The sequence below is a fragment of the Rhododendron vialii genome, chromosome 9a (genome assembly GCF_030253575.1).
Source record: "Rhododendron vialii isolate Sample 1 chromosome 9a, ASM3025357v1".
Taxonomy (NCBI): domain Eukaryota; kingdom Viridiplantae; phylum Streptophyta; class Magnoliopsida; order Ericales; family Ericaceae; genus Rhododendron; species Rhododendron vialii.
The window spans coordinates 35262858-35287081 of record NC_080565.1 but is presented as its reverse complement, the minus strand read 5'-3'; the positions used below and the strand labels follow the sequence as shown (position 1 = coordinate 35287081).

General features: G+C 37.7%; 2 protein-coding genes across 2 annotated transcripts; both read right to left on the bottom strand.

Moving 5' to 3' along the window:
- Positions 1-8307: 8307 nt before the first annotated feature.
- On the bottom strand, positions 8308-12639 carry LOC131300541 (uncharacterized). The gene is made up of 3 exons (XM_058326441.1): positions 12142-12639; positions 9063-9327; positions 8308-8800 (listed from the first exon to the last, which is right to left on the bottom strand). Exons 1-3 carry the CDS (start codon positions 12504-12506, stop codon positions 8354-8356), a joined length of 1077 nt encoding a protein of 358 aa, XP_058182424.1. The 5' UTR covers positions 12507-12639; the 3' UTR covers positions 8308-8353.
- Positions 12640-19988: 7349 nt separating this feature from the next.
- Positions 19989-23222, bottom strand: LOC131300540 (uncharacterized). Its single transcript, XM_058326440.1, has 3 exons — positions 22707-23222; positions 20796-21063; positions 19989-20534 (listed from the first exon to the last, which is right to left on the bottom strand). Exons 1-3 carry the CDS (start codon positions 23069-23071, stop codon positions 20115-20117), a joined length of 1053 nt encoding a protein of 350 aa, XP_058182423.1. The 5' UTR covers positions 23072-23222; the 3' UTR covers positions 19989-20114.
- Positions 23223-24224: the final 1002 nt, after the last annotated feature.

Sequence of the window (24224 nt, the reverse complement as noted above, 5' to 3'; positions counted from 1 at the left end):
TATCTTGCAGCATTGGTCAAGCATATATTAAAACTTGCAGCCTCCTTCATGAACATAGTTTGGGCAAACCACCAGATACCCTCATCATCAATAAACAAAAAAAGATGGTACATCGAAAAAACAACCAAATTCTAAACCACCTCAAGACCCTTGAACGAATCAAAGTCTAACGCGCGCGCATTGTTTCCTCAGCGGCAGCAGGAACGAGTTTGCATCAATCCTCAGCCCCTGTGTTACCGAGAAAGACGCTTGCTAAAATCGTCTTCGACTGCAAACTTGCTTTCAACAGCTTCAAGCCCTAAAAACCCAAATAAGAAAGGGTCAGAAATTAACATCACTAAGCCTAAAATTAACGTGGTTAAAAGAACAGTGTGAGATTAATTGAATACCTCAGGCATTCCCATGTCAACAACCCTTTCCTCAAGTGCACCAACTTCCTTAACATTAAATTTGTTAAGCGAAGTAGTAGTAATACTAGAAACAGCAGACATAGGAGTCACCACCAAATCATCCATCACCATATAAGTGACCACTCCTTTCACAATTCCTCCCGAGCAACATAAACCGCCTCCCTCCACATACCCAAGTTGCAATCGGGGCACAAAGCTAATAAAATATACCCAAGTTGTAACACGATCAGTGTTTGAAAAATATGTGCAAAATATATTCTGTATGTTTTTTGGTTCGAATTAATGTGAATCACCGGGCTCGGTCCATAGTCCGCTAGAGTACCGTGAACACTCAAAAGTTTCAAACTTCTCTAATTAGCAGCAGCTTACTTTGGGCATTTCGAAGCTAATAAAATCTGAAACCGGAGCAATTAGCTACAGATGATTATATAGATGGAATTCAGTATTATGTGCACACTTCATAAACCACAGAGGTAACATTGTACGCTTTTGTACCATAGGGCATGTATCCTCACAATATCCAAATCACAAGATTTCAAGTAGACATTGCCAATGAAAAAATAAGGAAGAGAAACTAGTCATCCGTATTCATTTGTGTCCGGATGTTTGTATACAAATCTGGCACGAATTTATCATTTCAAAGGGTTTGGCTTAGTGTTGTGAGAAAATCAACAAGTGTTCATATATGAGGTCACTTATTTCATTTTTATGGAGGCCAAACATTTTTAATTTTGGAGCCACTGAGATTTAGGAATTATGCCCGGTCATTGTATTTAAGGCCCCGAAATTAATCAAGGTGAACGCAAGCTGATTCTGACATCCGGATATAAAATAAATAAATGATGTCCACCCATTCCTATCTCAATAATACTCATTCCGTCCCAATTTAATTGTTCTTTTTGGGAGTTCGTTCCATTTTTCAATTGACTGTAACTTATAATTTATAATATTTTATGCGATTTTGAAAACATTATTTTATAAAACTAATCGAGATCTATCAAATAAAGTTAACATATTAGATTGATTTTAGAATTTTCTTTTTTCGAATTTGAAGATAAAGATGGGTGTCCTTTCGTATCAAACACACGTCCTTTAAAAATCTGATTGACAAGATAGAGGAATGGATGCGCTATAAATGCTTATCTTTTGCATTGATCTTCGGTGTACTGAACCATGGCAAACCATGCAACCTGATCGAGAAGTTTTTGGGTGACTGCGGATATCAGACACAAAGTATTCTGTCAACGATCTCAATTGTTTAAACGTATTTTAAACAGTTTGAATTTTAAAGAGAGAAAAAAGAGGAGAGAGAATTGTCGGGTAAGGAAAAAGAGAGGAAATAAATCCAGACCATGAGTTCAAAACTCATTTAAACGATTGATGCTTTGTTTGGATTGGAATTTGAAATTTTTTTTGAAAAATAGTATAGTAGGGGTAATAAGTGGAGAGAGATAGAGAGAGAAATGTTGAAAGTAGGAAGAATCTAGAACGAATCTAGGACGAATTTTTTGAAAAATTCTTTTTAAGTTGCAAAGAGAACGAAGCATGAAATAGCCAACAAATACAGCCATATAGTATCTGCTCGGCATCCAAAAATTTCTCAGCTTGGTCAGCTGCAAATCAAAGATACTTGTATGAATTCATTAATGGTTGTGGTGGATGTCACTTCCCCTTTTATTATTGAGAGATGATAGGAATGTAGAACGTTATTGAAATGATAAATTTCGACTATGTTCGTTTTATGTTTTAAAGGAGATTTTTGAAAGTAACGAATGGAGAGAGATAGAAAGAGAAATTTATTAAAGACTGTGTGTATAAATTTTGGACACTCAAAACGAACAAGCGTGGCAAATTTGTATACAAACATCCTGACACAGATGAATACGAACCATTCAACTAAGGGTCATCATCGGGCCGGATCGGCCCTGCCCGCTAAGGCACTACCCAAGCCCGCCCGCCCACGGGCTGGGCCGCTCGGGCTTTTTCTTTTTTGCGGGCTGGGTGGGCTGAGTTACCTACTATAAATTGAAGCCTAAGCCCGGCCCACGAGCTAGCCCAATTAACGGGCTAGTGGGCCAAAAACAGGGTGGGCTACCGGGCGGGCTTAAATTTCCTTGAGCAAGGGAAAAAAGAAAGGATTTTGTGGGATTTGGGACTAATGGGCGGGCCCGTGGGCAGGCTTTTAGACGGGTACCACGGGCGGGCTCATAGGGCGGGCCTACGGGCGGGCCGAGTAAAAATTTAAAGGCTCGAGCCCGCACATTACAAACTATAGGCCCGCCCGGCCCGTCCATTTCACGAACTCGGGCTGGGTAAAAGCCAGACGGGCTTAGGGCGGGCCTCGGGCCTTCGGGCTAAATGATGACTCTTACATTCAACTAATGCGCTCGTGCTTCTCAAAACACCACTTTTTTGTGACTCTTTGTCATTACTGGTCACTTCTTCTCTTTATTTTTTGCCCTCTTCCAGTTTCAGTAGCTTCGAAATGCTCAAAATAAAGTATCATCTGCTGCTAATTAGTAGTAGTAATTATTACTCCCTCCGATCTTCGGTCATTTTTGGAAGTTTGTATAATTTTTTAATTTATTATATCTTATAATTTATAATTTTTTTAGTAATTTTAAAAATATCATTTAAAAGAGCTTACTAAGATTTACAGAGTCTCAAATAAAATTCATATTGCATATAAATAGTATTACTAATTAAAAATTATAATTAATTTTTCATTCGGTTAAATATGACAAGAGACAAAATAATGAAAACAGAGAGAATAGAAATTTAAATCTTTTGAGTGTTCACAGAATCACAATACCGTAGCGGACTATGGACCAAGCCGAGGTAATTCACATAAGTTTGAACCGAAAAACACAGATCGAGGGAAATGTGATTAACTTTATAAGTACGAAATCCAAATCTCCCATGCTCCTCAAACTAGTTTGTCATTTGTCTTCCGAATCTCATCTTTTGCCTGTCACGGGAGATTTAGACAGCCACATATGGACTTGTATATGCATTATAAAAATGACTTCCCAATTACCCCATAAAGAAGCATTTTCGTCTGATCAAAAAAAAAAAAAAATTACCCCATAAAGAAAACATGACAACTAATAATCATAACGAGATTAAATTGTTAAATATAAACTTGATCAGACATCGATAGAAGTATCAAAAATTAAATTTTACTTTATAAAATGGATAGTTTATCTATATTACTATTGACATAAATTAGATCATCTATTTTATAAACCAAAATTCAAATGTTGATATATTTATCGACTTCCGATCAAACTGATTTTTTGTATGACAATACTATATTGCGAGTCTTAAAATATGAATGGTTCAGATTACAACAATAAATACTCAGTGAGGCCCATAACAGACGGTGATAAAAAAGTGAAGTTTTACACCGACAGTGGATATAATTTATTCTCCTAATGAAACCATAGAAAGAACAAAACAATTGGTTACGACTGGCATTGGACTCTAAAAAGACTGATCTGATCGAACTTAAATGAGTGAGATTTGTTACGGGAATTTAAACTCTGCTGATTCAATCTTCAACTCTATTATGAAACCAAATCATTTGACATGTCGATAAAGTACCGTTCGTTAAATCATGATCGAATCCACAATAGCAAAATGAACAACCCTGTCCCCAAGTGCCCCCACATCCTTCACATAAAATTTGTTCAGAATGGTAATCCCTGAAATAGTAGACATTGGGGTCACCACCAAATCATCCATCACCATATAAGTCACCACTCCTTTCACAAATCCTCCCTCCCCTGCTTCTAATTTCACTTCCTTCATCCCCTCCAGATCGAGAAACATAAGCCATCTCCTTAGACATGAGGTTGTTGCAACAGGGGCAAGTAGCATCCCAAACATCGCTAACATACATGTGAGACTGATAAGTCCTAGTGTTAAAAATATCAGGGCACACGTAAAATTTTTTGGCTACGCTGCTGGAGACGTTGTTGAGCAAAAACAAAGGATTGACGTCAAAAGAATTACCAGTTGGTGGCTTGGGATTCAAGAGATCCAGCTTGGTTGCGTTTGGGCTGGAAGTAGGTTTCGTTAAGATTTTCGATGCCTTCATAAAGGTTGCCCAAGGTCCCAACCATAGTCTGTGTTGTGAGGAGCTTGACCACGGTTCCAACTGGCAAACGGAGAAGGTGGAACAGGAAATCGACTAAGTCTTTCCCTTCTTCTGCAAAAGGGACTCTTTTGGACTTGGTATCGATTAGGAGTTTCAGGCTCACCTTGGCTTTAGAGGAATGCCATGGTGGTTGCTCTCTCGTTATGTGCCTTGCACGTACATCTGTTGGCTATATATATAGACCTATACGCAGATAGAGTTTATTTGAGGTGATTAACACATACCGTATGTGTTTTGGGTGTATTATTTATGAAGGGGTGATAAGATAGTAAGAGATATTAGTTAAGCAGGGAGGGTTCACATTGATGTGATATTTATAGAGGGTGTATTAAAAAGTAGACAGGGAGGGTTCACATTGATGTGATATTTATAGAGGGTGTATTAAAAAGTAGACAGTTTGGATGATGTATTAGAGAATGGGGATAAATAATACTTGGTTTGGATGAAGGATAAATTTGGTGTATAAAGAAGGGTGTATGATGTGAAAAAGTGTTAAATGACTCTTTTGCCCTTGCACAGTATTACAATAGATAATTCATTAGATTAAATATATTATTACATAATCCAATAAAATTAAGCACTTTATCACAATTAAGCAATAATAATTTAGTTTGCTAATAATTTAATTATTTTAATAATTTAAAAAATAAATACATTTTGTGTTTTTAAATTGTTTTATTATCTATTTTATTTATTGAATATTTAGTTTTGTACACAACAAAATAGGAGTAAAAAAGGACAAATAAAAAAGGTCAGATTTTAGTTTTGTACAAAAAAAATACAAATTAAAATAGGACCAAACCTACCCAGTACCCACCCACCCCCGCCCCCCCCTCTCTCTCTCTGACTACAAAACCCACCCACTTTCTCCATGGACGACCGGCATCCATGGACGACCGGCAAATTTCGAACGAGTAGATCCACACCGATGACGGGCAAATTTCAAACGGCAACGGTACTTCTCTCTCTCTCTCTCTCTACTGTAAATGATATCTCCGGCCATAATTTTTTTCATCTCTCTCTATTTCCCATTTTTTCCGTTCTGTGCATGTATGAAAAGGAGATGAAGGGGGGATTAGGGAGGGTAGAAATGGCAAGATTTCACCTGTATTGCCCCGGATTAGTTATGGCTACCTCCGGAGGTAGCCATAAATTAGTACCCTTTGGCATGTGTTAACGAAGAAGGGGAGAAATGAATACAGGAGCTCTTAATCTTGCCAAACGGTGGAGTAAGGAACCAATACACGTACCCAGATTGCGAAATACACCCGATGGATACACCATCCAATCGGGCCCTTAATGATTTAACCCACTTTGACTTACCAACCCACATGGCGGTCCATCTTCGATATTCAAGCGTGCGCGCGCTCTCTCTGGCTTGTTATATGGAGAATTGGAACAGACAGAAAACCATTTTTTGCATGCCTATGAAATTGGCTTCCCAATGAGATTTCTTCCGAGAATACTCAAATAGGAGTACACTGATATGGATGAAAAGAGCAGAATTGAATCCCGATCGGGGCTGTGGCACGAACCGTGCTCGGCTTGGTCGAGCGCGTGTTTTCCATTCCCACCCTAAGCAACTTGAACTTGATTCCCGGAACAACGGCCACACGCCCGCCGCCACCCCCCCCATCCTATAACCAACCTCCACTCCTAACAACAAGGGAAGTTCATGTGCTCTGTTTTTTTGCAGCCCGCGCTGTAGAGCGGTTGATTCAGCCGTCCATTTTGATACGACCCATCTATTGTTCGAATTAAAATCTGAGCTGTCAATTGCCGAAATAGACGGCAAGATCGACCGCCCTATAGGATTTCCGTTTGAAAAGACAAAAACTTGCAACCTGCTTCATGACTAGAAACATAGTTTGGGCAAACCACCAGATACCCTCATCAATAAAATAAAATAAAAACAAAAGGGTCAGGTACCTACCATAATATTATGGATCATCAAGATAACCAGAAATTAACATCACTAATAAGTCTAGAAAATTTTAAGTGGGATACCAATGTTGACTAATGGGAGGATGTGTTTTTGGTTTTTGAAGAAGTAAGAAGTAGGAGGAGAGGAGCTTTTTGACTTCTCATTTTTTCAGTATTTTCGTTGTGGTTAACAAAAAGACGTACATAATGTATTATGCACATATCTCCCAAATACCCTACCATATTCAAAACACATTCTGGCCAAAACACAAAAAGCTAAAAAGCCAATAACCAAAATGCCAAAAGCCAAAAAGTACGTAACCAAACACAACCCAAGCAGAAAAAAAGGAAAAACTGAAATTAGTAACCCATAAATTTTCCATCAAGACTGGTACTTTTATTATAGTAGAAGTCAGAATCGTGTTAATGTTAAGGGAATTGATAATGCCAAAACCTTTTTCGTTGCTGTCAAAATTCTTTTTGTTTCTGCCAAAACTCTTTCATTGCATGACTTGATTGCCCTCTACTACACCACTTACTTTACAAAAATACCCCTTGAAATCGCATAAGTGCAAGGCTTGTTTTCTAGTTCCATGTTTCAAGCAAAAATGCAAATTCCATCAATTCACGAGCAACCCAAGAGCTACTTTTAGAAGACAAGCAAACAAAAATTAAACATCAATGTTTTCCTATTCCATATTTTCATCAATTCACGAGCAACCCATCTAACAAACATGAGCTAATTTTAGAAGAATTAAACATAAAAAATGATAATACTCTAGTCTTTGCACAAAAACTTCATTATGCATATTCTAGTCTTCTCACACCTTCCTCACCACAACTTGAAAATTTTAAAAAAAAATGATGAAATAGAGAATCAAAACAAAAATAATAATAATTTCAATTGTATTACTTTAGTCTCCACGCAAAAACTCCGTTACGCATATGTTGAACAGACTTGGAAGTAAAGTATTAGTACCTGAAAATAAAAAAGAGAACATAAGATAGAGTAATCAAAGTTATGAAAAAAGAATAATTAATTTACCTCAACTCATCCATCTCTCCATTAAATAAGCTGTGAAGCTTTTGATGGGTGCAAGAAAATAAAAAGGAACATAAAATAATCCTATGGATTTCAAGGGGCATTTTCGTAAAGAAAGTGGTGTAGTGGAGGGTAATTAAGTAATGCAATGAATGAGTTTTGACAGGAACAAAAAGAGTTTTGCAGGAACAAAAAAGGCTTTGACAAGAACAAAAGTGGTTTTAGCATTATCAGCTTCCAATGTTAAAGGTGGAGTTTCCACCAAGTTTTTTCCAAAAAAAAGAAGAAGAAGGCCATTTTTCCATCTTGTTCATAGTAATCAATAAGTTTTGGCATTTTATCATGTTGTTCACGTACAGTAACTAACAACTTTTTTATCAACAATTTTTCACTCACATACCTATCTACAATTTATTGGTGAGTGGAAATAATTTAACATTTCTTAACAACTTATTAGGTAGTGGAAACAGCTAACAACTTGTAAGCAACAAATTCTTTCTCAAAACTTATTCCCTACTGGAAACGTACGCCCCCTAAGTTATGATGAAAGGATCGGGAAAAGAGAAACTTTATCTAATCTGAATCATCAGTGTTTTGGACGGCTGAGATTGAGTGCCGTGAATAAGTTTTTCTGTATGTTCATATACATAGCATTATCCAAATGCCTGTTAAGCACTAGCAGATTATTATATATATATACACACGCACACATCCACACGTCGCGCCAACAAACACGTCCAATTGGAGTTCCCAACGAGCTCAAATCCTCCATACCAAATTTGACTTTGTTAACATGCTAAAGATTAACGAAAGACTTCATTAGGTTATAATATTGATATCATGAGGCACATAATTAGTGTCCTCTTCTTCTCCCTCCGAAAAGTAAGTTGCACCAAATTGCTCCTCCAACTTCGCGACAAAGTAATCAACCCTCCTCCGAATCCTCTTCTGCTCTTTTATGATATTCTTCTGCTCTTTTATGATATTATCTTGGCCGCAGAAGGTAATGTTGAAACATTCCTCAACCCTTTCATGAAACTCTTTGGACTTAGGCTCGGAAGAAGCAACGGCTTCATTTGGAGGAGGTTCAGACATGGCTTTGCTTGTGCTCACCAACGCCGAGGCATCCGTGGTAGGCCCTGTTTCACCGACCGTGACAGGATCACGGGGAATGGAACTTGAAGCATCGGTTGTCTTCATGCCTCCAAGGAAGACACTTGTTAACACCATTTTTGAATGCAAAGTTGCCTTTAACAGCTTCAAACCCTAGAAAAGAAGGGCATTTATGTTCAATGTCTCTTTACTACTACGTCACTCATAAGAATTATGTGCAAATTCTCTGTATACAATTACCCAAATGCATATCTGGCAATAACAACTTTTCCCTTATTTTGAACTACAATGATGTGCGATCCATGTTCTAACAAGAATCGCAATATTTGAATCCGAAAGTCCTGGAACGAGATTAACTAGATATAGGAATAAAAAAAGGAAAACAAAGCAACAAGAGAGGGGGAAACATCAATACCTCATCCATCCCAAAAGTCACCACCTTCTCCTCCAAAGATTGAACATTTGTAACATTGAACTTGCTAAGCAATGCAATCCCAGAGATGGTAGACAAGGGCATCACCACCAAATCATCCATCACCATGTATGTTATGAGACCTTTAACGTAGCCTCCCTCACCGGATAAACCAGTATTGGCAATCTTTGATGACACGAATGTTACCTCGGTCGATATAGTACGCGAGCAATATGGACAAGTAGCTATTGGGTGATTGGTGACGGACCTGTAAATTAGGTTTAAAAAAAATTGAAACAAGAGAACGATTTTGTTAGTAAGTAATGTAAAATTCTAATGTTAAGATGAATTGAATCTCAAACAAAGTCCTCAACATATAGGAAATGTAGGGTTCGAATTCCATGCCATTCGCCGCAAAATAGAAAATATCTATGAGATCAAAATTAACTCAAAGATTAGAAGCGATTCGATACATATGATTATATGATTTAATCAACAAAAAAGTGGTATTTATAATGGGACAAAGCTGTGGTACACATGGTATACCGTATGTCTAAATTATGACAATTTGTGATTTTCATTATGACGATTTTTGATTTTCTAATGCATATTTTTGATGCTAGTTACGACTTCTACTTTAAAATTTACATGTTGAACAAGTCATTAACAAGTTACCCATAGTTAAAAAATATTGTTATTTTGTAACCATAATTATTCGTACCAGAAACCATAATACTTGTACCCCAATCAAATATATGTGTACAATATCACAAATTAAATGATGCTAACCACAAATGTTATGACAATACCATAAATTTGCATTATCTTACCACAATGAGTCGTACTAAAAATTCTTTGACACATATAATATTTCGTAAAAAAATCAAAATATATCGTACCAAAATCAACAATTGTTATACCCAAACAAAATACATGTGTAAAATACCACAAATTCAGTAAAATAACCAAATTTGTTATGACAATATTTAAAATTGTCATTTTCTTACCACAACGTGTCATATAAAAAAAACATATTTAAATACTACAAATTATATAACAAACCATAATTGTTATGACGATACCATAATTTGACATTTTCACGCCAACAACTGTCATAGCAAAGGAAATTGATTAAAATATTCCGTAACAAGACCAAAATACCACAAATTCAGTAATATAACCAAATTTGTTATGACAACACTATAAATTGACGTTTTCATACCCATAACGTGTCATATAAAAAAAATTCAATTGGAATGTTCAGTTAACGATAGTTATAATTAACAAAATACCAAACCACAAATTCAGTAATATAACCAAATTTATTATGACAATACCATAAATTGACGTTTTCATACTCACAACGTGTCTTATAAAAAAATTCAATTGAAATGTTCAATTAACGATAGTTAGAATTAGCAAAATACCATACCACAAATTCAGTAATATAACCAAATTTGTTATGACAATATCATAAATTGACGTTTTTATACCCACAACGTGTCGTATGAAAAAAATTCAATCGGAATGTTCAGTTAACGATAGTTATAATCAACAAAATACCAAACCATAAATTCAGTAATATAACTAAATTTGTTATGACAACACCATAAATTAACGTTTTCATACTCACAATGTGTCGTATAAAAAAATTCAATCAGAATATTCAGTTAACGATAGTTGTAATCGGCAAAATACCATACCATAACTAAACGTCGTTAGCGAGTATATTTTTAAAATGATCGATCGTAACTGTTAGAATATCAAGTCATACGATATTCAGCATTGTCACCAAAATTAGATATCAACAACTGCGTAATCGAAAAAATTTAATGTATCCGGATTCAAGAATGAAGTTGATCTCTTATCATTAGACCTTTAATCAGACAAAAAAAATCCTTTTACTATTGAATTTGGGTGCCGATGAAAGGGCTTTCTAAACCCTATCAAGCCAAAAAATTACGTGGATTATTTAATCAACAAATATAACGAAATCAATGGTTTTGATCGTCATTATTGTGTTGCGGTTGCAAGTCAACCGTACATTCAGTTGCAACAGAGAAATTGGTTTTATATCAAGTATATTGAATGCACAATTCTAAATGTTCTTTTGGTACGACACATTGTGGTAAGAAAATGCCAATTTTTTGTGTTGTCATAACAATTATGGTTATATTATATAATTTGCAGTATTTTAAGAATGAGGAAGAGGGAGCGAGAGTCAAGGAAGAGAGAATAACCTATTACCTGCTAAGCCATTTTTTCATTTTATTAATTGATTTAATAAATGAGTGGTCCGGATTATTTACTTTTAAATTCAAGGGTTTAAAATCATGGTGCGTATGGTACACCTCCCAATAAGGGGTGTGTACCATAAGACTACCCTTTATAATGATGTTCAAGATTGTCACAAAATCAAGACGAGCACCACAAAAATAAGCTCATGGAATTTCATTGCTACACAAACATGGGTTGAATGGAGGTAGTGGGCACGCGATCACCTTCACATTTTTTGTTTTGTGTGTTTGTGTGAGATATGGCAATCAGGAGTGTCAGGGGTCACTTACACGCATCTCGAGGTCCTCGACTAATTCCTTTCTAATCCGGTCAAAGGCTAATCATTCACGATGAGATTATAAAATTCACAAGAAATTAATTTTTTGAGGTATATCCTCAAGACCCGATATGTTTAATAGACACACCAAACTAGAATAGATCTTTGCTTTACTGAGTCGGGTTTCAAAGAGTTCACGAATGACTCAGTTCATTCCTAGCCCTAAAAATAGGCACTCTAAGCAAGCTTTCTTTTCAAAACAGTTAATGAATCCTTAATATTAAAATTGCACACACATCACAACTTGAGTAGCATAGGAGAAACCCGGATACATAATTGCGTAATGAACTCTGAAAAAACAAAATCACATTAGTTGGGGTTTTTTTTTCACACTTTTTTTTTTTTATATTCACACTTCCTTTTTTGTCTTTTAACAAAAAAAAAATACACACACTTTAACACTAAAAAACAAAAAAATGTGTTTGGATATCAAGAAATAGAGTTTGAAAATCAATTCCCAAGTTATACCTAGCACAGTATCCACACTTGTACATCTTGTTAACCGCCGGCGCGGGGGCATCGTCGTCGGTGAGAAGAAGGGAAGCCTCCGTGGAACGGACCGCCACCTTGGGTTTCAACAGTACCTCCTTGCTCTGGTTGGGCTGCATGTAGGCATCGCTCAGGTTGTCGACGCTGTCATAGAGGTTTCCTAGGCAGCCGACCATACTTTTGGCGGTGAGGAGGCGGACGACGGTGCCGACGGGGAGAGAGAGGAGGGTGAAGAGGAAGTCGACGAAGTCTTTTCCGGCCTCGGCGAAGAGGACCCTGTTGTTCTTCGTGTCGACTAGTAGTTTCAGGGTTATCACTTCTTTGGAGGAGGAGGAGGATGCCATGGGTGAGTTGAGTCAGTACTAGTGCTTTTTCATAGGGTTTTGGAGATGAATGTGGGATTATACAAATACAAGCTAGGGAAACGAAGTAGGAAAGAATAAGGATGTTAGAAAGAAATGCGAACACATGAGTTTATTACTTATAATTGGCTTCTCCTTTTGTAGGTATAAGGAGAAGCATTTGGCATGGCTTCAAGTCTCTAGACAAACATAATCGTAACTTTAGACATGAATATCTTCCTACTATAGACAAGGTTAAGCATATCTTGCAGCATTGGTCAAGCATATATTAAAACTTGCAGCCTCCTTCATGAACATAGTTTGGGCAAACCACCAGATACCCTCATCATCAATAAACAAAAAAAGATGGTACATCGAAAAAACAACCAAATTCTAAACCACCTCAAGACCCTTGAACGAATCAAAGTCTAACGCGCGCGCATTGTTTCCTCAGCGGCAGCAGGAACGAGTTTGCATCAATCCTCAGCCCCTGTGTTACCGAGAAAGACGCTTGCTAAAATCGTCTTCGACTGCGAACTTGCTTTCAACAGCTTCAAGCCCTAAAAACCCAAATAAGAAAGGGTCAGAAATTAACATCACTAAGCCTAAAATTAACGTGGTTAAAAGAACAGTGTGAGATTAATTGAATACCTCAGGCATTCCCATGTCAACAACCCTTTCCTCAAGTGCACCAACTTCCTTAACATTAAATTTGTTAAGCGAAGTAGTAGTAATACTAGAAACAGCAGACATAGGAGTCACCACCAAATCATCCATCACCATATAAGTGACCACTCCTTTCACAATTCCTCCCGAGCAACATAAACCGCCTCCCTCCACATACCCAAGTTGCAATCGGGGCACAAAGCTAATAAAATATACCCAAGTTGTAACACGATCAGTGTTTGAAAAATATGTGCAAAATATATTCTGTATGTTTTTGGTTCGAATTAATGTGAATCACCGGGCTTGGTCCATAGTCCGCTACAGTACCGTGAACACTCAAAAGTTTCAAACTTCTCTAATTAGCAGCAGCTTACTTTGGGCATTTCGAAGCTAATAAAATCTGAAACCGGAGCAATTAGCTACAGATGATTATATAGATGGAATTCAGTATTATGTGCACACTTCATAAACCACAGAGGTAACATTGTACGCTTTTGTACCATAGGGCATGTATCCTCACAATATCCAAATCACAAGATTTCAAGTAGACATTGCCAATGAAAAAATAAGGAAGAGAAACTAGTCATCCGTATTCATTTGTGTCCGGATGTTTGTATACAAATCTGGCACGAATTTATCATTTCAAAGGGTTTGGCTTAGTGTTGTGAGAAAATCAACAAGTGTTCATATATGAGGTCACTTATTTCATTTCTATGGAGGCCACACATTTCTAATTTTGGAGCCACTGAGATTTAGGAATTATGCCCGGTCATTGTATTTAAGGCCCCGAAATTAATCAAGGTGAACGCAAGCTGATTCTGACATCCGGATATAAAATAAATAAATGATGTCCACCCATTCCTATCTCAATAATACTCATTCCGTCCCAATTTAATTGTTCTTTTTAGGAGTTCGTTCCATTTTTCAATTGACTATAACTTATAATTTATAATATTTTATGCGATTTCGAAAACATTATTTTATAGAACTAATCGAGATCTATCAAATAAGGTTAACATATTAGATTGATTTTAGAATTTTCGTTTTTTCGAATTTGAAGATAAAGATGGGTGTCCTTTCGTATCAAACACACGTCCTTTAAAAATCTGATTGACAAGAGAGAGGAATGGATGCGCTATAAATGCTTATCTTTTGCATTGATCTTCGGTGTACTGAACCACGGCAAACCATGCAACCGGATCGAGAAGTTTTTGGGTGACTACGGATATCAGACACAAAGTATTCTGTCAACGATCTCGATTGTTTAAACGTGTTTTAAACAGTTCGAATTTTAAAGAGAGAAAAAAGAGGAGAGAAAATTGTCGGGTAAGGAAAAAGAGAGGAAATAAATTCAGACCATTGGTCCAAAACACATTAAAACGATTGATGCTTTGTTTGGATTGGAATTTGAAATTTTTTTTGAAAAATAGTAGGGGTAGTAAGTGGAGAGAAAAATGTTGAAAGTAAGAAGAATCTAGGACGAATTTTTTGAAAAATTCTTTTTAACTTGCAAAGAGAACAAAGCATGAAATAGCCAACAAATACGTCCATATAGTATCTGCTCGGCACCCAAAAATTTCTCAGCTTGATCAGCCGCAAATCAAAGATACTTGTATGAATTCATTAATGGTTGTGGTGGATGTCACTTCCCCTTTTATTATTGAGAGATGATAGGAATGTTGAACGTTATTGAAATGATAAATTTCGACTATGTTCGTTTTATGTTTTAAAGGAGATTTTTGAAAGTAACAAATGGAGAGAGATAGAAAGAGAAAATTTATTAAAGATTGTGTGTATAAATTTTGGATACTCAAAACGAACAAGCGTGACAAATTTGTATACAAACATCCCGACACAGATGAATACGAACCATTCAACTAAGGGTCATCATCGGGCCGGACCGGCCCAACCCTCTAAGGCACTACCCAAGCCCGCCCGCCCACGAGCTGGGCCACTCGAGCTTTTTCTTTTTTGCGGGCTGGGCGGGCTGAGCTACCTACTATAAATTGAAGCCTAAGCCCGGCCCACGGGCTAGCCCAATTGACGGGCTAGCGGGTCAAAAATAGGGTGGGCCACCGGGCGGGCTTAAATTTCCTTGAGCAAGGGAAAAAAGAAAGGATTTTGTGGGATTTGGGGCTAATGGGTGGGCCCGTGGGCTGGCTTTTGGACGGGTACCACGGGCGGGCTCACAGGGCGGGCCTACGGGCGGGCCGAGTAAAAATTTAAAGGCCTAAGCCCGCACATTACAAACTATAGGCCCGCCCGGCCCGTCCGTTTCACGAGCTCGGGCTGGGTAAAAGCCAGATTGGCCGGACGGGCTTAGAGCGGACCTCGGGCCTTCTGGCTAAATGATGACTCTTACATTCAACTAATGCGCTCGTGCTTCTCAAAACACCACTTTTTTGTGACTCTTTGTCATTACTAGTCACTTCTTCTCTTTCTTTCTTTGTCATTACTTTTTTGTATCATCTGCTGCTAATTAGTAGTAGTAATTATTACTCCCTCCGATCTTCGGTCATTTTTGGAAGTTCATATAATTTTTTAATTTATTATATTTTATAATTTATAATTTTTTTGGTAATTTTAAAAATATCATTTAAAAGAGCTTACTAAGATCTACATAGTCTCAAATAAAATTCATATTGCATATAAATAGTATTACTAATTAAAAATTATAATTAATTTTTTATTCGGTTGAATATGACAAGAGACAAAATAATGAAAACAGAGAGAATAGAAATTTAAATCTTTTGAGTGTTCACAAAATCACAATACCGTAGCGGACTATGGACCAAGCCGAGGTAATTCACATAAGTTTGAACCGAAAAACACAGATCGAGGGAAATGTGATTAACCTTATAAGTACGAAATCCAAATCTCCCATTCTCCTCAAACTAGTTTGTCATTTGTCTTCCGAATCTCATCTTTTGCCTGTCCCGGGAGATTTAGACAGCCACATATGGACTTGTATGCCTTATAAAAATGACTTCCCAATTACCCCACAAAGAAGCATTTTCGTCTGATAAAAAAAAATAAAAATTACCCCATAAAGAAAACATGACAACTAATAATCGTAATGAGATTAAATTCTTAAATATAAACTTGATCAGATATCGATAGAAGTATTCAAAATTGAATTTTACTTTATAAAATGGATAGTTTATCTTTATTACTATTGACATAAATTAGATCATCTATTTTATAAACCAAAATACAAATGTTGATATATTTATCGACTTCCGATCAAATTGATTTTTTATATGGCAATCTCTATTGCGAGTCTTAAAATATGAATGGTTCAGATCACAACAATAAATACTCAGTGGGACCCATAACAGACGGTGGTAAAAAAGTGAAGTTTTACGCCGACAGTGGATATAATTTATTCTCCTAATGAAACCATAGAAAGAACAAAACAATTGGTTACGACTGGCATTGGACTCTAAAAAGACTGATCTGATCGAACTTAAATGAGTGAGATTTGTTACGGGAATTTAAACTCTCTGCTGATTCAATCTTCAACTCTATTATATGAAACCAAATCATTTGACATGTCGATAAAGTACCGTTCGTTAAATCATGATCGAATCCACAATAGCAAAATGAACAACCCTGTCCTCAAGTGCCCCCACATCCTTCACATGAAATTTGTTCAGAATGGTAATCCCTGAAATGGTAGACATTGGGGTCACCACCAAATCATCCATCACCATATAAGTCACCACTCCTTTCACAAATCCTCCCTCCCCTGCTTCTAATTTCACTTCCTTCATCCCCTCCAGAGTAACATAAGTCATCTCCTTAGACATGCGGTTGTTGGGACGGGGGCAAGTAGCATCGCAAACATCGCTAACATACATGTGAGAATGATAAGTCCCAGTGTTAAAAATATTAGGGCACACGAAAAACTATTTGGCTTTGCTGTTGGAGATGTCGTTGAGCAAAAACAAAGGATTGACATCGGAAGAACCCGTTGGTGGCTTGGGATTCTAGAGGGATATTTTGGTTGTGTCGGGCTGGAAATAGGTTTAGTTGAGATTTTCGATGCTTTCGTAAAGGTTGCCCAAGGTCCCGACCACAGTTTGCGTTGTGAGGAGCTTGACCACGGTTCCAACGGGCAAACAGAGAAGGTTGAACAGGAAATCGACAAAGTCTTTCCCTGCTTCCGCGAAGAGGACTCTTTTGGACTTGGTATCGATTAGGAGTTTCAGGGTCACCTTGGCTTTAGAGGATGCCATGGTGGTTGCTCTCTCGTTATGTGCCTTACGTGTACATCTGTTGTCTATATATATAGACCTATATATACGCAGATAGAGTTTATTTGGGGTGATTAACACATTTAATGATTTAATCCACTTTGACCTACGAACCCACGTGACAGTCCATCTTCGATATTCAAGCTCTCTCTCTCTGGCTTGTTATATGGAGAATTGGAACAGACAGAGAACCGTTTTTTGTATGCCTATGAAATTGGCTTCCCAATGAGATTTCTTCCGAGAATACTCAAATAGGAGTACCCTGATATGGATGATAAGAGCAGAATTGAATCCCGATCGGGGCTGTTCGGTCGGCGCGAACTGTGCTCGGCTTGGTCGAGCGCGTGTTTTCCTGATCGGGGCTGTTCGGTCGGCGCGAACTGTGCTCGGCTTGGTCGAGCGCGTGTTTTCCATCCCCCCCCGGCTCCTATAACCAACCTCCACTCCTAACAACAAGATTATATGCTCTGTTTTCGTGTAGTTGCAAGAGTGGTAGGGAGTGGTAGAGCGGCCAATCCAGCCGTCTATTGTTCGGATTAAAATCTAAACTGTCAATTGCCGAAATGGACTGCAAGATCGGCCGCCCTATAGAATCCCCGGTTGAACGGACAAAAACTTGCAACTTCCTTCATGACTAGAAACATAGTTTGGGCAAACCACCAGATACCCTCATCAATAAAATAAATTAAAAACAAAAGGGTCAGGTACCTACCATAATATTATGGATCATCAAGATAACCAGAAATTAACATCACTAAGTCTAGAAAATTTTAAGTGGGATACCATTGTTGACTTATGGGGGTCAGGTACCTACCATAATATTATGGATCATCAAGATAACCAGAAATTAACATCACTAAGTCTAGAAAATTTTAAGTGGGATACCATTGTTGACTTATGGGAGGATGTGTTTTTGGTTTTTTAATTTAGAGAGGAGAAGTAAGAAGTAAGAGGAGATGAGCTTTTTGACTTCTCATTTTTTCAGTATTTTCATTGTGGTTAACAAAAAGACGTACAGAATGTATTATGCACATGCATATCTCCCAAATACTCTATCATATTCAAAACACATTTTGACCAAAATACAAAAAGCCAAAAAACCAATAACCAAAATACAAAAAGCCAAAAAGTATGATAACCAAACACAACCCAAGCAAAAAGAAAGGAAAAACTGAAATTAGTAACCCATAAATTTTTCATCAAGACTGGTACTTTTATTATAGTTGAAGCCAGAATGGCGTTAATGTTAAAGGTGGAGTTTCCACCAAGTTTTTTCCCCAAAAAAATTAGGGGGCGTTCCAATTTCTCTTAAAGTTCTTTTTTTTTGGTTCAAAAAGTAGGCTTGTTCCAGATTTTGAACCTTCCTTTTTTTCAAAAATGTTCTGGTCTCTGTTCCCAACAGTCCCCGGATGAAATGACAATACTGCCCCTGCCCATTTTCATCTCCCAAGGCTTCACACACGGTGCTGTTCTCTCTCCTCTTTTCACTCTTTTTTTTCTTTTTTACTTTTCTTTCTCTTTCTGCTCTGGTGGTGGGCTTTATAGCATGAAGAAAAAGCAGCAAACCAAAAACTACTACGAGTACTACCCATAAAACCAGAACGAACACGACGGCGGTTTACACTTTATTACGCCCATAACTCCCTCCTTTTCATATGGTCCCAAAAGATGAGGCTTAATTGATCACGCTTGTAAAAGAGAAAGACAGTGTGATAGAGATCCGACCCACGAGTTGGAACCAGCGGAAATAATGACTCGGGCTGGGGTAGCCGGAGAAGTGGAGCTTTCCGGCGGCGGGAAGACGGTGGTGGTGGGGGTGAAGTTGGATTCTCCGAGCAGGAAGTTGCTGACTTGGGCTCTGGTTAAGGTTGAGTAGAGTGGTGATCGAGTGAAAATTACTCGCTTGGGTTCGTTAATTGGAGTGCTTGTTGGAATGGGTTTGTGTAAAAATCGTGTAGAGAGAGAGAGACTCTCCCTGGGTCTGGTCTGTGCGTACAAGGAGAGGAAGGGTATTTGGGGAAATTGAATTGATAGAAGGGGCATTATGGTCATTACAAGAATAATCTCTTTTAAAAAGAAGAACTTTGTAAGGAAAGGTGGAATGGGCCTTCCTTTTTATTACTGTTCATCACCCAAAAAAGAACTTTCAAAAATAGAAGGCAATCTGGAACGCCACCTTAGGCCGTTTTACCATCTCGTTCACAGTAATTAATAAGTTTTAACATTTGATCATGTTATTCACAGTAACTAACAACTTCTTTATCAACAATTTGTCACTCACACACCTATTTACAATTTATTGGTGAGTGGAAATAACTAAACATTTTTTAACAACTTATTGGTCAGTGGAAATAGCTAACAACTTGTAAGCATCAAATTCTTTCTCAAAACTTATTCTCTACTGGAAACGCCCCCTAAGTTATGATGAAAGGATTGGGAAAAGAGAAACTTTATCTAATCTAATCTGAATCATCAGTGTTTTGGACGGTTGAGATTAAGTGTCGTGAATAAGTTTTCCTATATGTTCATATACATAGCATTATCCAAATGCCTGTTAAGCACACACACGCACATGCACACATCCACACATCGCGCCAACAAACACATGCAATTGGAGTTCCCAACGAGCTCAAATCCTCCATACCAAATTTGACTTTGTTAACATGCTAAAGATCAACGAAGGACTTTATTAGGTTATAATATTGATATCATGAGGCACATAATTAGTGTCTTCTTCTTCACCCTCCGAAAAGTAAGTTGCACCAAATTGCTCCTCCAACTTCTCGACAAAGTAATCAACCCTCCTCTGAATCCTCTTTTGCTCTTTTATGATATTATCTTGGCTGCAGAAGATAATGTTGAAACATTCCTCAACCCTTTCATGAAACTCTTTAGACTTAGGCTTGGAAGAAGCAACGGCTTCATTTGGAGGAGGTTCAGACATGGCTTCGCTCGTGCTTGCCGAGGCATCCGCGGTAGGCCCTGTTTCGCCGACCGCGACAGGATCATGGGGAATGGAACTTAAAGAATCGATTGTCTTCATGCCTCCAAGGAAGACACTTGTTAATACCATTTTTGAATGCAAAGTCTCCTTTAACAGCTTCAAACCCTAGAAAAGAAGGGCATATATGTTCAATGTCTTTACTACTACGTCACTCATAAGAATTATGTGCAAATTCTCTGTATACAATTACCCAAATGCATATCTGGCAATAACAACTTTTTCCTTATTTTGAACTACAATGATGTGTGATCCATGTTCTAACAAGAATCGCAATATTTGAATCCGAAAGTCCTAGAACGAAATTAACCAAAAAAGGGAATAACAAAAAGGAGAACTAAGCAACAAGAGAGGGGGAAACATCAATACCTCATCCATCCCAAAAGTCACAACCTTCTCCTCGAAAGATGCAACATTTGCAACATTGAACTTGCTAAGCAATGCAATACCAGAGATGGTAGACATGGGCATAACCACCAAATCATCCATCACCAAATATGTTATGACACCTTTAACGTAGCCTCTCTCACTGGATAAACCAGTATTGACAACCATTGGTGGCACGAATGTTACCTCCTCCGTCATAGAATTTTTTTTGCATTTTGGACAAATAACTTTTTGGTCAATGCTGACGTAACTGTAAATTAAAACAAGAAATAATTGAAACAAGAAAATGAATTCGTCAGTAAGTAATATAAAATTCTATAGAAAGTTAGTCTTAGGTCCATTATGTGAACTTCATAAGTCCACAAGTCCACTTATTAATTTTGTAAGGTCTCAAGTCCATTTGTACCCTAGAGTAGAGTAGGGTACCTTAGGATTTAGACACTTTCATAAGATTTTAGGATGCAATTTTTTATTATAGGATATGGTACCATAGGGTTTAGGCACTTTTATAGTGTTTTATATATGGTGCCATTTCCTATTATAGGGTGGATTTGGATTGAAAAGTTGAGTGACTTAATTTTTTGTCTTTATTTGAATTTTTTTTTTGCGTCAAACTTTTGTGACTTATTAATTCATCTCGACAAAAAATTACTATTTCAATCCAAATCTAAAAAAATTACTTTGTGACTTATTGACTTATTGACGGAAAATTATCAAATACGATTTTTTTTGAATGAAGACAAAAAAAAAGAGAGTTATTATTTCACTTTTAAAGCCAAATTAGTTTAGTGGTTTAGGCATTTTCACAAGGATTAGGATTTTAGGCACTTTCATAAGGTATCCTAGAGTTTAGGTTGTGTGGACTTGTGGCTTTACAAAACTATTAGATGGATTTATGGGCTTATGAACTTTCTATAATGGGGTCTGTCACTAAATCTCCCATGATTTAATATAAAAAAAAAAGTGGTATTTATAATGATGTTCAGGTGTCTGTAAGTACGTAGCGGTACAAAACAAACCAAATACCGCGACAAAAGAGAACCAGTATAATTGTGTAACCAAATAAATAGCACATCATCAAGAGTACTTAAAAGTACAAACATCAAGGCCTGGGCAGTAAACCTCAATTAAATACATCCGAGATTTTCTCAATCTCAAGAATACAAGACCATGGAATTTCATTGCTGGCCATGAGGGAGGCCATGACCGACGTTAAGAGATGGCCATGAGGGAGGACAGCACAAGATTGTCACAAAATCAAGAGGAGCTCCACAAAAACTAGCTCATGAAATTTCATTGCTACACATACATGGGTTGAATGGAGGTAGCGGGCACATGATCACCTTCACATTCTTATTTTTTTGTGTGTGTGAGTGATACGGCGATCAGGAGGAGTGTCTGGGTCGCTTACACGTAGCTCGATTAATCCCTTCTCCAATTAGGTCAAAGGCTAATTATTCACGACGGGATTAGAGAATTTATCCTCAAAAGTCAATTTGTTTAATAGATAGCCAAACTCGAACAGATCTTTATTGAGTCGGATTTCGAAGAGTTTACGAACGACTCAGTTCATTTCTAGCCCTAAAAATAAGTACTCTAAGCAAGCTTTTTGTTCCAAAACAGTTGATGAATCCTTAATAGTAAAATTGCACACGCATCACAACTTGAGTAGTAGAGGAGAAACACGCAATACATAAATGCGTAATGAAATCAAAAAAACAAAATCAAATTAGTTATAAGGGAATTTTTTTCAATTTTTCCTTTTTTATATTCACACTCTCTTTTTTGTCTTTTAGAAAGAAAAAAAAAACCATACACTTCAACACTAAAAAACAAAAAAAGTGAATGTAGATATCAAAAAATGGAGTTTGAAAATCAATTCCCAAGTTATACCTATAACAGTTTGAACACTTGTACATCTTGTTAACTGCCGGCACGGGGGCATCGTAGTCGGTGAGAAGAAGGGAAGCCTCCGTGGAATGGACCGCCACCTTGGGTTTCAACAGAACCTCCTTGCTCTGGTTGGGTTGCATGTAGGTATCGCTCAGGTTTTCGACGCTGTCATAGAGGTTTCCTAGGCAGCCGACCATGCTTTTGGCAGTGAGGAGGCGGACAATGGTGCCGATGGGGAGAGAGGGGAGGGTGAAGAGGAAGTCGACGAAGTCTTTTCTGGCCTCGGCGAAGAGGACCCTGTTGTTCTTTGTGTCGACTAGTAGTTTCAGGGTTATCACTTTTTTGGAGGAGGAGGAGGATGCCATGGGTGTGTTGAGTCACTAGTGCTTTTTCATAGGGTTTTGGAGATGAATGTGGGATTATACAAACACAAGCTAGCTAGGGAAACAAAGTAGGAAAGAATAAGGATGTTAGAAAGAAATGGGAACACAAGAGTTCATTATTTGGAACAAGTCTGAATAAAAATATCGGGAGTTTCTCGTTTTATATAGGTAGTATAAGGAGAAGCATTTGGCATGACTTCAAGTCAAGACAAACATAATCATAACTTTTAACTTTAGGCATGAATATCTTCTACTAGAGACAAGGATAAGCATATCTTGCGACCTCGTTCATGACTAGAAATTAACCACGCTACATCAAACTTCCGACACATAGTTAATTTGGGCAAACCACTAGATACCCTCATCAATAAACAAAAAAAAGATGGTACAAATTCTAAACCACCACAAGACCCTTGAACGAAACAAAATCCAATGCGCACGCATTGTTTCCTCGCCGGCAGTAAGAGTCTGCATCAAACCTCAGCCCCTGTGTTACCGAGGAAGTGTTGGGGTACACCCTTAGTGGGTGGGTGTGAGCCCGCATAGGGGATCACTCCCCCCTGTGGTATAAAAGTGCAAGTGTGCACTGTGTGTGCCAGACGTGAGAGTAGAGAGTAGAGTGAGCCGGTTTGTGGCTCCCCCGTCGGGGGAGCGGTGCTCCTTGGAGATGCTCGGATACTCCGTTGAAGAGCACTGGAGTGAGGGAGAGAGAGTGAGGAGTGGGGAAGCCGGTTTATAGCTATCCTGGTGAGGTTTTTTCAGTTGTATATGTGTAAATATATACAAGGAGTTTTTTCTCGGATATCTCTTGTTTTGTGCTTGGTTTATTTTCGTGCTTGTGCTTAGAGGTGTGAATTGGGGTCGGGGTTGCGACCCATCAGGAAGACACTTGTTAAAACCGTCTTCGACTGCAAACTTGCTCTCAACAGCTTCAAGTCTAAAACATGGTTACAAGAACGTACAGTGTGAGATTAATTGAATACCTCAGGCATTCCAATGTCAACAACCCTTTTCTCAAGTGCACCAACTTCCTTAACATTAAATTTATTCAGCAAAGTAATCCCAGAAATAGTAGACATAGGAGTCACCACCAGATTATCCATCACCATGTAAGTCACCACTCCTTTCACGAATC